At 52.2% G+C, this 10,987-nt stretch overlaps 1 protein-coding gene across 8 annotated transcripts in view; it reads left to right on the forward strand.

The window, feature by feature from the left end:
• ARHGEF9 (Cdc42 guanine nucleotide exchange factor 9) overlaps positions 1 to 10,987 on the forward strand; it is a 170,670-nt gene that overhangs the window by 136,304 nt on the left and 23,379 nt on the right. For all 8 annotated transcript variants that reach the window (XM_031063383.1, XM_005428719.2, XM_031063384.1 and 5 more), the window contains exon 7: positions 2,827 to 2,958. In XM_031063383.1, coding sequence (XP_030919243.1) covers positions 2,827 to 2,958 — 132 coding nt within the window. The remainder of the gene's footprint in view (positions 1 to 2,826; positions 2,959 to 10,987) is intronic.

Consider the following 10,987-nt stretch of genomic DNA (forward strand, 5'->3'; position numbering starts at 1 on the left):
GCTGCCCATCACAGAGCAGCAGCACTGGGGAGCTGGCAGCCACAGCTTCCCAGGCAGCAGCAGCAGAGCTGACCCTGAGCTGCCACAGTCAGGAGTGGCCTGGGGACTCAGTGTGTCACTGAGGGCTCGAGGGGGCTCACATCCAGCCCAGAGCTGGGGCCTTGTGCTGCTGCTGCTGCACGCAGGGACTGGGGCTCTGCCTGACTCTGGGAGTCAGCTTTCCTTGGCTGCCCTCTGGATGCTGCAGGATGTGCTCTGAAAACCCTGCGTGTGTCTGGGGAGGGCTGAGGGGGTTTTTGGAGGCTTATGGGACAAAAGTCAGGCTGGAAAAGGTGTCAGGAGTCAGGGCTTCTCTTGGCCACTCTGCTGCTGTGCTCTGCTGAACGTCTGCCAGGTCAGAGCAACTAAAAGTTCAGCCTCTTCCTTTTTCAGCAGGGTTTGTCTTAGCTTACAGAAGGCTACAGATGATCCAGCCTCTGTGGGAGTTGGAAAAAATGGAGAAGAAAAAGGAATTTTTTCCTGGTTCTGTGCAGATTTGGAGGCATGGGACTGGGACAGACGTTTGGGGAAGTCTGCCTAGGGCAGGGATCCAGGCGTGCTGGGGCAGCCAGTGTCCCTCTTTGCCCCAACCCTGCAACTGCCCCCTGAGCCCCACAGTGGGAACCAGGAGGAGACAATTTGTGCTCTTCAGAGAGCTACAACTGTGTCAGGACAAGGAAAGCCTTTGGAGGCTTGGAGGTTGTGCCCTGAGGCTCCTCTGTGGGAATTGGCACAGCAGCCCAGGCTGGAGGAGCAGGGCAGGACCATGGACACGCTGCTCCTCACAGCCATGTGCCAGTCCCAGACTCTGTGCAATCTGTATTTCCCAATTTGCTCACCCCAAGTGGGAAATCAGCTATTTCTGGCCTAGAGACTGGATATAGAAATTGTTTTCCCCACATAAGAAATGCAATACAAATCCCATCATTTCGGATCTGGATGTTTTTGGGTTATGTTGCTTGCAGGGACTACACAGTTTGGATTCAGCTAATCAAGTAGAAGTGTTTACAGAGCCCTCTGTGTGTCCTCAGGCTTCAGATGCTACCACAGGAGTAAAAGACAAAGCTGGCTTTCTATTTTTAGCAGCCAGCCTCTCCTAAGCTCGCCCCCTCTCCTAAAGCTCCCATCCATAGGCTTGTGGGAATCTTCTTCATGTAAGCTCATGTGTGGCCAGGAAATCTCACCGCTTCTGAGGCTGGTGTGTTTCCTGCAGAGGTTTCTGGGGTTCTGGGGCTCATGTCCCCCTGAGCTGTGGCAGCAGCACTCGGTCCCCAGGCTCTGGCCAGGCTGAGGCACTGGGTGCTCCCAGCCCATCCCTGGGGGCACTGACCCTCTGTGTCCCTGGGAATTCATCCCTCCTTAGCCCCTGGGGCAGCACAGGCACAGGAGGGAGGCAGGGAGGTGGGTAAAGCCCTGGCTAAGGCAGTTTGGAAGTCTGTGCTGCAGCTTGGTGATGCAGTGACTTAATGAAGCTGCTGCTGTCACAGGGCCCGGGGACACAGGCGGTCGCTCCCAATCAATGCTGAGAGGTTAATTACACATTTACCTGAGCAGCAGTTTGAAATCCTCACCATGAAACCAGGAAGGGGGGGGACTCCTGGCTGCCTTGGCACCTGCAAGTGAGAGCAGCACCAGAAGTGTGTGTCTAGCTAGGTGCCCCCCATAGCTGGCTGAACCTCGACAAGCTGTTTGCTGGGATTTTTGGGATGCTCTCGGCCCAGAAATCGGTTCCAGCTTGGCATCAAAGCCAGAACTGCAGTAGTTCACAGCCAAAAAGAAAAAAAGAAAAAAAAAAAGAGTTCTTCTCTGTCTTGCTCCTGAGTGCTGCTCCTGAGTGCTGCCTCACCTTTCAGCTGGAGCCATCCCGCCTCCTTCTGCAGTGCTCTGCTGAGATGCCCACAGGGCAGGTGGTGGTGAATTCACCCATTTTTAATAAATAGATTTTAATTAACTTTTTAAAAAGTCCAGCTCATTCCAATTAGTGGAGGGTGACTGCATTTGTTCTCTCAGAGAGTGGGAGAGAGAGCACTGTGTTTTCAAGACCATCTGCTCATGAATCCTTAAAAAAAGCTCGGGAGAGGAAAACAAGCGTTAGCTGGAGGCAGGGAAGGGTGAGGGCACTCTGGCAGCCAGCAGGGAGGCGGGGCCAGCCGGGGGGCTGGGGCTGCCACAGGAGCCAGGGTGGTCCTGACAGGATTTTGGAGGTGGGGAGCTCTAATGAGCTGTGGGAGAAGGGACTGGCAGTGCCTGGGTGAGTGAGAAGAGAGGCAGCAATCCAGAGGGCTGAGTTCTGGCAGCCTCAGAGGTGGGGAGCTGCTGCCCCAGTGTGTCCCAGGCTTTTGTAGCTGGCTGGAGATTTCAGGAGGGGAAGTGCTTTGGGATGCTCTTCTAAAGGGAGGGCGTGCAGGGAATTTGGTGGCCTGAATTCAAAGTGCCTCTGGGGTGGGCTTTGAGGAGGAAGGGGCTTTGTTTTCCTGATGCCACCAGCACCTGCTCAAGATCCAAGATCTGGGGGTACCTGGAGAAGGGAGTAGGGGAATGTCTGGGGAAGCTCTTTCCCCATTGCAGTGTGAGCTGCAGTGACCACGTTTCAAGCATCCACACCTCCTTCATTTATTCCCCTTTCTTCACAATTATCCCCCGATCCCAGTTTCTGGTCTCAAATCAGATGGGGTGCCTTTGAGAGCTGCAGAAGGGCCAAAATCTTACAAAATTGCTGCTTCTGCCCATTGTACAAAGCCAGACTTGTCAGTGCAGTTACTCAGGCTCATTCCCTGTGCCCTCCAGGGAGACGATATCTTGGACCGCAGCTCGGAGCTGATCTACACGGGAGAGATGTCCTGGATTTACCAGCCTTATGGACGGAACCAGCAGCGAGTTTTCTTTCTCTTTGATCACCAGATGGTTCTCTGCAAGAAGGTAAGGACACAGCTAAGGGCATGCTGTGGGCAGGCTTGCCAGTGCAAAGTGGTTTTCAGGGCACGGTGGCTGTTGGCTGCACGTGCAGAAGAGGATGTGGAGAGCCCCGAGGAAGGACAATCCACATGCTCAGGGTGGGGAGCTCTCTGTGATAGAGGGATTTTTGTGCTTACAGCAAATCCAGCCTCCACTTGCTCTTTTCATGCCTTTATCTCATGTGCCCCTGGTTTGGCTCGTTGCCTCCCTTCTCATTTTAGGTTTTGGCTGCAGTGTATGATCTGGGATTAGATAGCCCTGCAATTCCTGTATGAACTACAAAACCTGGCACTGGGGCTGACAGCCCAATTGCTGCATTGAGATGGTGATGAGCAGCAGCCAGGCTGTGCTGGCTGTCTGTGCTGGTGCTTGGGGAGAGGCTTTTCAAGGCTCATCCTCTTGTCTCTGCTGTGCTGGGTTTTACGGGGCCCCTCCCTGGAGGAGCCCATGGGGGAGGAGGGAGGGCAATGCAGGATGCTGTGCTGGTGTGCTGTGGTGTTAATAGCAGCAGGTGAGCTGTGATCCACAGAAACTGTGTCCAGCAGCAGCTCTGGTGTCCCACTGAGGTGACCCCAGCTCACTGCCACCACACCTGTGTGACAGGAAGGGACAGAGCTCCTCAGTGCTGGTGTGACGGGTCAGGATGTGCTGTCGCTCCTGCAGCCCCACAGAGCTGTGCAGGGGGTGTCCCTGGGACAGCACAGGGCTGTGTTCCTGTCCCAGCCCCTGGGCTCAGGGCAGGCTGAGCCTGGCACCCCCCAGGAGGCCCTGGCACCCTGGGAAGGGCGTGGGTGGGGACGTGGGTGGCTCCTGACTCAGCACAGCATCACTGCCCTTCCACAGCCCGGGCACTGCAGTGGGTGGCACTGGCTTCTCCTGAGTCATGGCTGACTGAAGTTCTGTCTTCTGGAATGCCTGTGCCTGTGTTTCCCCCCTCGTTGCTGTGCCTGTCCCTCCTGGCCCAGCCCTGTACAGGAGCAGCCCCAGAGCAGCAGTGAGAGCTGCAGTGAGCCTGGAGGGCACAGCTGCTTCCCTTCCTCATGCTGACCTCCTGCTCTTTGACTGGGACCCTGGATTTCCCATTCAGAAGGCAGCATCCACATCGCCGGCTGGGAGCTGTGTACAAATCACAAATGGGACAGGACTGCTGGGAATGTGCCTTCAGCTGGTTTATTTTCCAGCATCAGCCTCATTACTTGGTTATGACAATGGGAAGATGCCACCAGCTCACATCCCAGGCAGCAGACAAAGAACATAATGCTACAACTCACTTTAAAAGTTTTTTGCCCAATCCCACAAAGCAAAAGCACATTGACAGTAGTTCTATCCAACCACTATAAGCAGAGGTACCTTTGGTTAAACAATGCTTGCTTATTTCAAATAAAACACCTGCTTGTGAGCCTTAAAACACAATGCACAGAGCTCCATTATTAAGCTTCAAACTCCCTAATATCTCAGTAGATAAACTTTTCTGTAGCTTAGGGACTTATTCTAGACAAGCATTAATACACAGACCATTGTTCTATTTGTCCTTGCTTTTCTACTTTTTAAATAATTTTTCTGCTGACCATGGCTACTGCTTGGCTCTAATCACAGTTCTGCTGTCTCTGAGGCCTGCCTTTTGCAGCTTTCCCAAAACCCTCTGATTTTGTGGATTCCCACACATCCAGTCTGGCTTGCACTAGGTCTGGTCCAGAGAGATATTAAGCATTCCCTTAACTCTGGGAAAATCAGGCTGGGATTCCTGTGGTCATCAGCACAAGTGGAGAGTGATCAGCAGTTCACAGCAGGCTGCTGGGGGCCTGCAGGGTCCATCAGAGTCCAGCCAGTGCCAGTGGTTCACTGTCCTCCTCCCTTCTGCATGTTAAAGGCGTTTTGGGGGTGTGGAGGTGCTGCCTTGAAGCCCCCTGTGGGTTGTGAGGGGGTCTGGCCCTTCCTGGCAGCACCACTGGCTCATGTCAGGACCTGCAGGGCCTCGTGCTGTGTGTGCCCAGGCAGCCCTGGGGTGACAGGGCACAGGGGGCAGCCCCTCTGGTGACCCCTGGGCGCAGGGCTCAGACCCCACTGCAGTTCTCCCTCTGTGTCTCTGTTCCCAGCATCAAACTGCAGCTGCTGCTCTCCAGCCTTGGGCTAGGAGGGGAGATGAGGTTCCAGCTGGGCTCTCCCATCCTGATCACACTTTCCCTTTATTCAGAAGGAGTGTCCAAGTCTGGGATTCAGAGGAGTTTTAGCTCCATTTTGGGACCACACATCCCATATATAACATGAATGTGGGTGGTGTGTAGTCTGTGCTGTCCTGACCCCCCTGACAGATCCCAAGAGGCAGGATCAGCTCTGCTTCAGGGCTGGGGCCCCTCAGAGGGGCACCATTTACCTCAAGGTTTGGGAAGCTGGGGCCAGCCTGCCTTATCCCCTGCTCTAAAACTGAGGGGTGGAATATGATCCACACACCCCTGAGAGCAGCTTTGGAACCACTTAGGGTGGCACATCTCAGTGAATCTTCAGAAATTCTCCATTTGTGGGTTTTCTTCAGGTGTAATAAATTAATAGGTGTGATGTATCCTTCATCGTGACACAGTCTATATGAAAATACTTTAAAAAATTATTATGGTGATTTTTATCTCTTTGTTGGCCCAAAGAGATTTTTAATAGAAATAAGGATCTAATTCTTTATTTAAATATGCCACAGATGTTTCAGTTTGATGAAGGCATGGGAGATATCCTGAGTGGCTTTAGAAAGCAAACACACATTTCAGACAGGATCCCTCTGTCCTCCAGATCTTCACTGCAGTTACCTGCACATCGTCCTCTCCTTCCTCACCTGTGAAGGTGTTTGTATCCCCTGGTGGGGATTCAATTCAGATGGACCCTGTGGCTGGGGAGGGTGATACAGGAGTTCTGGTGGGACAGAGTTTGATATCAAACTGTGACAATTGATATCAATCTGTGACAGTTCTGCTGCTGGCACTCCCTGTGAGCTCCATTGTCCCCAGACCTTTTCCCCCTGGGCTCACCCTGCAGGTTCCTGCTCACAGTTCATGCAGTGGGGGATGAGGCTTCTCCCTGCTGGCCCATCCAGTGTTCCCTGGCTGAGGAACACTGTTGCCTGTTGTCACAGACATTTCTTTTATGAAAAATCCTCTTTCAGGATTTTCCCTGCTGAAGCTGAGAAGTTCAGCAACAAGATGTAAACAATAGGTTATCTGTTGCTGTGGAATGCAACAAGTCTATCTAGATTAGCTCATCTGAGATGTTTGTAGTTAGTGGCCAATCTAAGACTGAATTCTCTCTGACAGAGTCAGGGACAGCTCCTTTGTTTTCATTCTTTACTTTTCTATTCTTAAGTAGCAAGTTCTAGAAACTCTCCTTTTCCTTTTCTTTTTAGTATAGTTATAATAGATGTATATAGCATAAAATAATAAATCAAGCCTTCTGATCATAGAGTCAAAAATCTTGTCTCTTCCTTCATCCCAAGAACCCTTGTGACCACTGTCACAGGCTGTGCAGTATTTGCAGTGTCCAGCTGCCTGCTCTCAGCAGCAGGTAACACATTTCCAACAAATCCCATCTGCTCTGCTCGGGCCCTGCTCTCCAGAGGCTTTGCCACCCCTTTCTCTCGGTGTCTGAAAATATTTCACAGTTTCAGGGCCTTTTTTTTGTTGGACACCTGGCCAGGGTATTTCTGTGAGGGGGGATAACTCTCAGGGTGATTGTTCCTGACATTATCACCTGGTTGTTGCCTGCTTTTGCCGCCTGCTGCAAGACTGGGAATTCCTGGATGCATTTCCATGACCAGCACGCCTTCAGACAGAGACCTGGCTTGGGAAATGAGTGATTACCCAGGGCTGCACTCAGATGTGCTTGGCAGATGTTATTTCCACCACTGTGGGTGTACTGAAGTCTTCCTTCCAAGCAGGAAAGCTGCACTAAAGTTTGCAGGGAGAAGCTGTCAGTGTGGCAGGCACCTCTCCCTGCTGGCAAACACCTTGCAGAGCAACTTGTGTGGGATAATTTTCACAAAAATAGTTTCCAAGCTTTACAGATAAGTCTCTTTGGCATAGATTTTGCCACTGGTCACTTCCTAACATCACCACTGAATGCTCTCCTGGTGCCAGGCTGTGAGGAGTTTGATCAGATGAAATGGCCTTGTCAGCTATTCCAGGTTCCACAAACTGAGTGCTGAAACACCAGTGTGGATGCAGCAGTTCCTGATCCAGAGGCACTGGGAGAGCTCAGGATCCAGGTTTTCCTTGCAAAGCCAGGTAACTTTCAGCTGTTGGATCGATGTGAAACTCTCCCAGTGGATGTTTCCTGAAGCACAGGCTGGGACACTGCCATGGGCAGGAGGACAAAGTGGTGCCTTTCCCAAGGAGCTGGTTGGAGACCCTAATTCAGAGCTGCCTGTTGGGAAGGCAGAAGGGGATAGGCTGGGCAGGAACAAGCAGTGCCTCAGTGTGCCTTGCCATATGTGTATAATCAGGACAAAAATGCCTATTATGGGATGCTGGCCGTAATTACCAAGAAATGAAGGCAATCCTGGATGATGGTAACACTAAAAGATGTTGCCTTAAAGGTCCACTTTCCTTATCACCCTGAAGCTGAGAGAGTTTGACATGGAGATGCTTTAGATTTGCAAATCATGGTACTTAACATCCAGGCCTGTGACACAGAGCATTAATTATGATCACTTTGGGGATGCTTGAGGTTCTTAGCAGATGAGGATCTTCTTTTTTCTGTTCTGGGTAATAATTTGAATTCCCCCAATGGGCTCCAGGGCACTGTGGCATGAGCCTGGGAATGACAGTGTGAAGTAGGAAGGGTTAACAGAGTTACTGCTCTAAATTCCACTTTTCTTTCACCAATAGCTGAGCAGTCCTTGATGGGGCCCCTTTAGTGTTTTCTGACAGTGCAGAAAGATCAGTGACTGCATGAAACACATTTAGTTTTCATTTGTGCTTTTTATGTGTCTCTTGTAATCAGGAGGCAATGCAAGCTCGAGCTTGTGGTTTATTGCTGTTGCTGTCTTCCCTTGAGCTGCCTGAGCAGAGCAGGTTGGATGGGAAGCAAAATGAGACCAGTTTAATAGCAGCAGCCAGACAGGCAGCCAGAAATAGCGGTGCTACAGGAGATGGAGTAAATAAAATAATCCTGTCAGGCTCCATTGCAGTCCAGGTTTCCAAATGGGAAGATAAAAGAGACATTTCTGAGTGCTTTCAGTGGAAGAAGGTTTAGCTCCCCTGTAGCTTCTGTTGGAAACACCAAGGTGATCTTTGCACCCAAACAACAGCCCTGCTTTTATTACAGGCTAAGGAGGGCCTGTGGGAGCAGCCAAAAAACCTTGTTTGCAAACACACAGCAGGCCTGGGACAGTTCTTATTACTTTAAGTGGGTTTTTGACTTCATCAGCACCTCCCAGCTCTTCTCTTTTTCTCCCAGTAACACAGATCTCCACGCAATGCCGGGTTTTGGGTCAGGCCTGGGCCCAGCCTGCAGCAGTGGGGAAATGGGTCAGGCTGGGCTGCAGCAGCTCAGGAGAGACTCAGTGCTGGCCTGGCAGGCAGAGCCTGCTGCTGGAGCTGGGGGGATTCCTGGGGTGCCCTCTGCAGGACCAGCAGCTGGGCTCTGAGGATCCTTGTGGGTCTCTTCCAGCCCAGGACATCCCGTGGTTCCATGAGGTGGGCATGGAGACCAAAGAGAACACCGTGGCTTGGTCACAAGGTGTGAAATGAAGTTTTTAGAGAGCAGGGCTGCCCCAGCCCTGCTGTCAGGCCCCTGTGCTCTCGCCCAGCTGGTGCTGTCTGCAGGCAGGAGGTTTCTGTGGGCCCACAGGGCATGGAAGGGAATTTGGGTGCTTCACCAGTCCCTTGGCCAGCAGATAGCCAAGGAAGGCAAGTCCAGCAATTAGAACCAATTATGAAACAGCACTGCAGCTTTCAGGCAGGGCAGAAAACATTGCTGTGAGTGGTCCCACAGCCTGGAATGTTGGGTGAGCCCTTGCAGGGCTGTGCAGGTGACGTGCCCCGAGCAGTGCCACAGGGGCCCATGTCACAGTGTCACAGGGGGCCCATGTCACAGTGTCCCACAGTGTCACAGTGCCACAGGGGGCTCATGTCACAGTGCCACAGGGGGCCCATGTCACAGTGTCACAGGGGCCTCATGTCACAGTGTCACAGGGACCCATGTCACAGTGTCCCACAATGTCACAGTGCCACAGAGGCCCATGTCACAGTGTCACAGGTGGCCCATGTCACAGTGTCACACAATGTCACAGTGCCACAGAGGCCCATGTCACAGCGTCACAGGGGCCCATGTCACAATGTCCCACAATGTCACAGGGGCCCATGTCACAGTGTCACAGAGGTCCATGTCACAGTGTCACAGGGGCCCATCTCACAGTGTTACAGGGGCTCATGTCACAGTGTCCCAGGGGCCCATGTCACAATGTCCCACAATGTCACAGGGGCTCATGTCACAGTGTCACAGGGGCTCATGTCACAGTGTCACAGAGGCCCATGACACAGTGCCACAGGCCTCATGTCACAGTGCCACAGGGGCCCATGTCACAGTGTCCCAGGGGCCCATGACACAATGTCCCACAATGTCACAGTGCCACAGGGGCCCATGACACAATGTCCCACAATGTCCCACAATGTCACAGGAGCTCATGCTGACCTGGAACCTGCTGCCCTGCCACTGCCTGGGGGGAGCAGAGAGGGAAGAGCAGGATGCAGAGGGACTGCAGGAGCCAGCAGGAGGAGTGCTAAAATGCAGAAAGGGCTGAATTTGGAGTTCTCCACCTCTGTGTGGTTGTCTGGGCAGGGATCAGGTTCACAGAATTCACAGAATTCTCAGAATGACTGTGTTGGAAGAAACCTTAAAGATCATCTAGTCCAACCCATGCCCTAACACCTCCACTAAACCATGGCACTGAGTGCCACATCCAGTCTTTGTTTTTAGCCTCCTGTGACCATGCAGATTGGCAGGATGCTCTGCAGAATGCTCTGTGCCACACTTACCCCTCCTGGAATGGCAGTGGGTGTAAATTTGGCCCACAGGCAAACCTGCAGAGCTGAAAACTTACCCCTGCTGCTGTGGCCTTTCAGCAACAGCATGGGAAGCCCCTGGGGAGCCAGCAGAGCAGTGACCTGGCTGCACAAGGGTTTCCCATCTCTGATATAGGGGTCTCCTCCAGCCAGGTCTCATAAGCTCTTGGAGATCTGTATCACACCTGAGATGGCTCAGCTACCTCAGATGGCATGAAATCAGCAGGATGGCTTCTGTGGTACTGTTGGAAACAGAAAAGTTTTATTAAAAGGCAAAATAACAAAGCTCTTTACAGAGAAAAACTGAGCCAGGCTCAAGAGGTTCTTGCTCCTGGTAGAACACCTCACAAAAACCATTAGTTCCTTTGTTCTCTTCTTTTTCTAGTCAGTTGCCCAGGCAGGACTTTTTGGCTCCTGTCCAATTGGCCATCCTTAAGTTTGAGGTGAAGTCCCCCAGGTCCTATGAGGTGTCTTTTTACCTAATTGAGGAGAGAAACTTCTGGGATTTTTTCCTTTTTAAGGAGACAAAGGATAATTTGGTCACTCCATCAACAGGGAGCACATCCCTACACATCTCCTCCTGCCATCAGTCCTTTGGAAAGGCACTTGCCGGGCTGCTCTGCAGCCAGAGGGATAGAACAAGGGTGGAAGAAGGCACCAGAATGCCAGTGGTGCTCCACTGGATCCATGGAGTGAGAACAGCAATGCCCCAAACACTGTGAGCCCCAGCCCTCCCCTCTGGGATCCCACAGTGCAGCTCCATGGAGCTGCTGAGGATGAGTCCAACGTGTCCTCCCTGCTCAGGAGCCAGACAGTGCTGAGGAACTGGGCAGGGATGTGCTGAGGAACTGGGCAGGGATGTGCTGAACTGAGCAGGGATGTGCTGAACTGGTCAGGGATGTGCTGAACTGAGCAGGGATGTGCTGAGTAACTGGTCAGGGATGTGCTGA

Source organism: Geospiza fortis, unplaced genomic scaffold (assembly GCF_000277835.1).
Source record: "Geospiza fortis unplaced genomic scaffold, GeoFor_1.0 scaffold117, whole genome shotgun sequence".
Lineage (NCBI taxonomy): Eukaryota > Metazoa > Chordata > Aves > Passeriformes > Thraupidae > Geospiza > Geospiza fortis.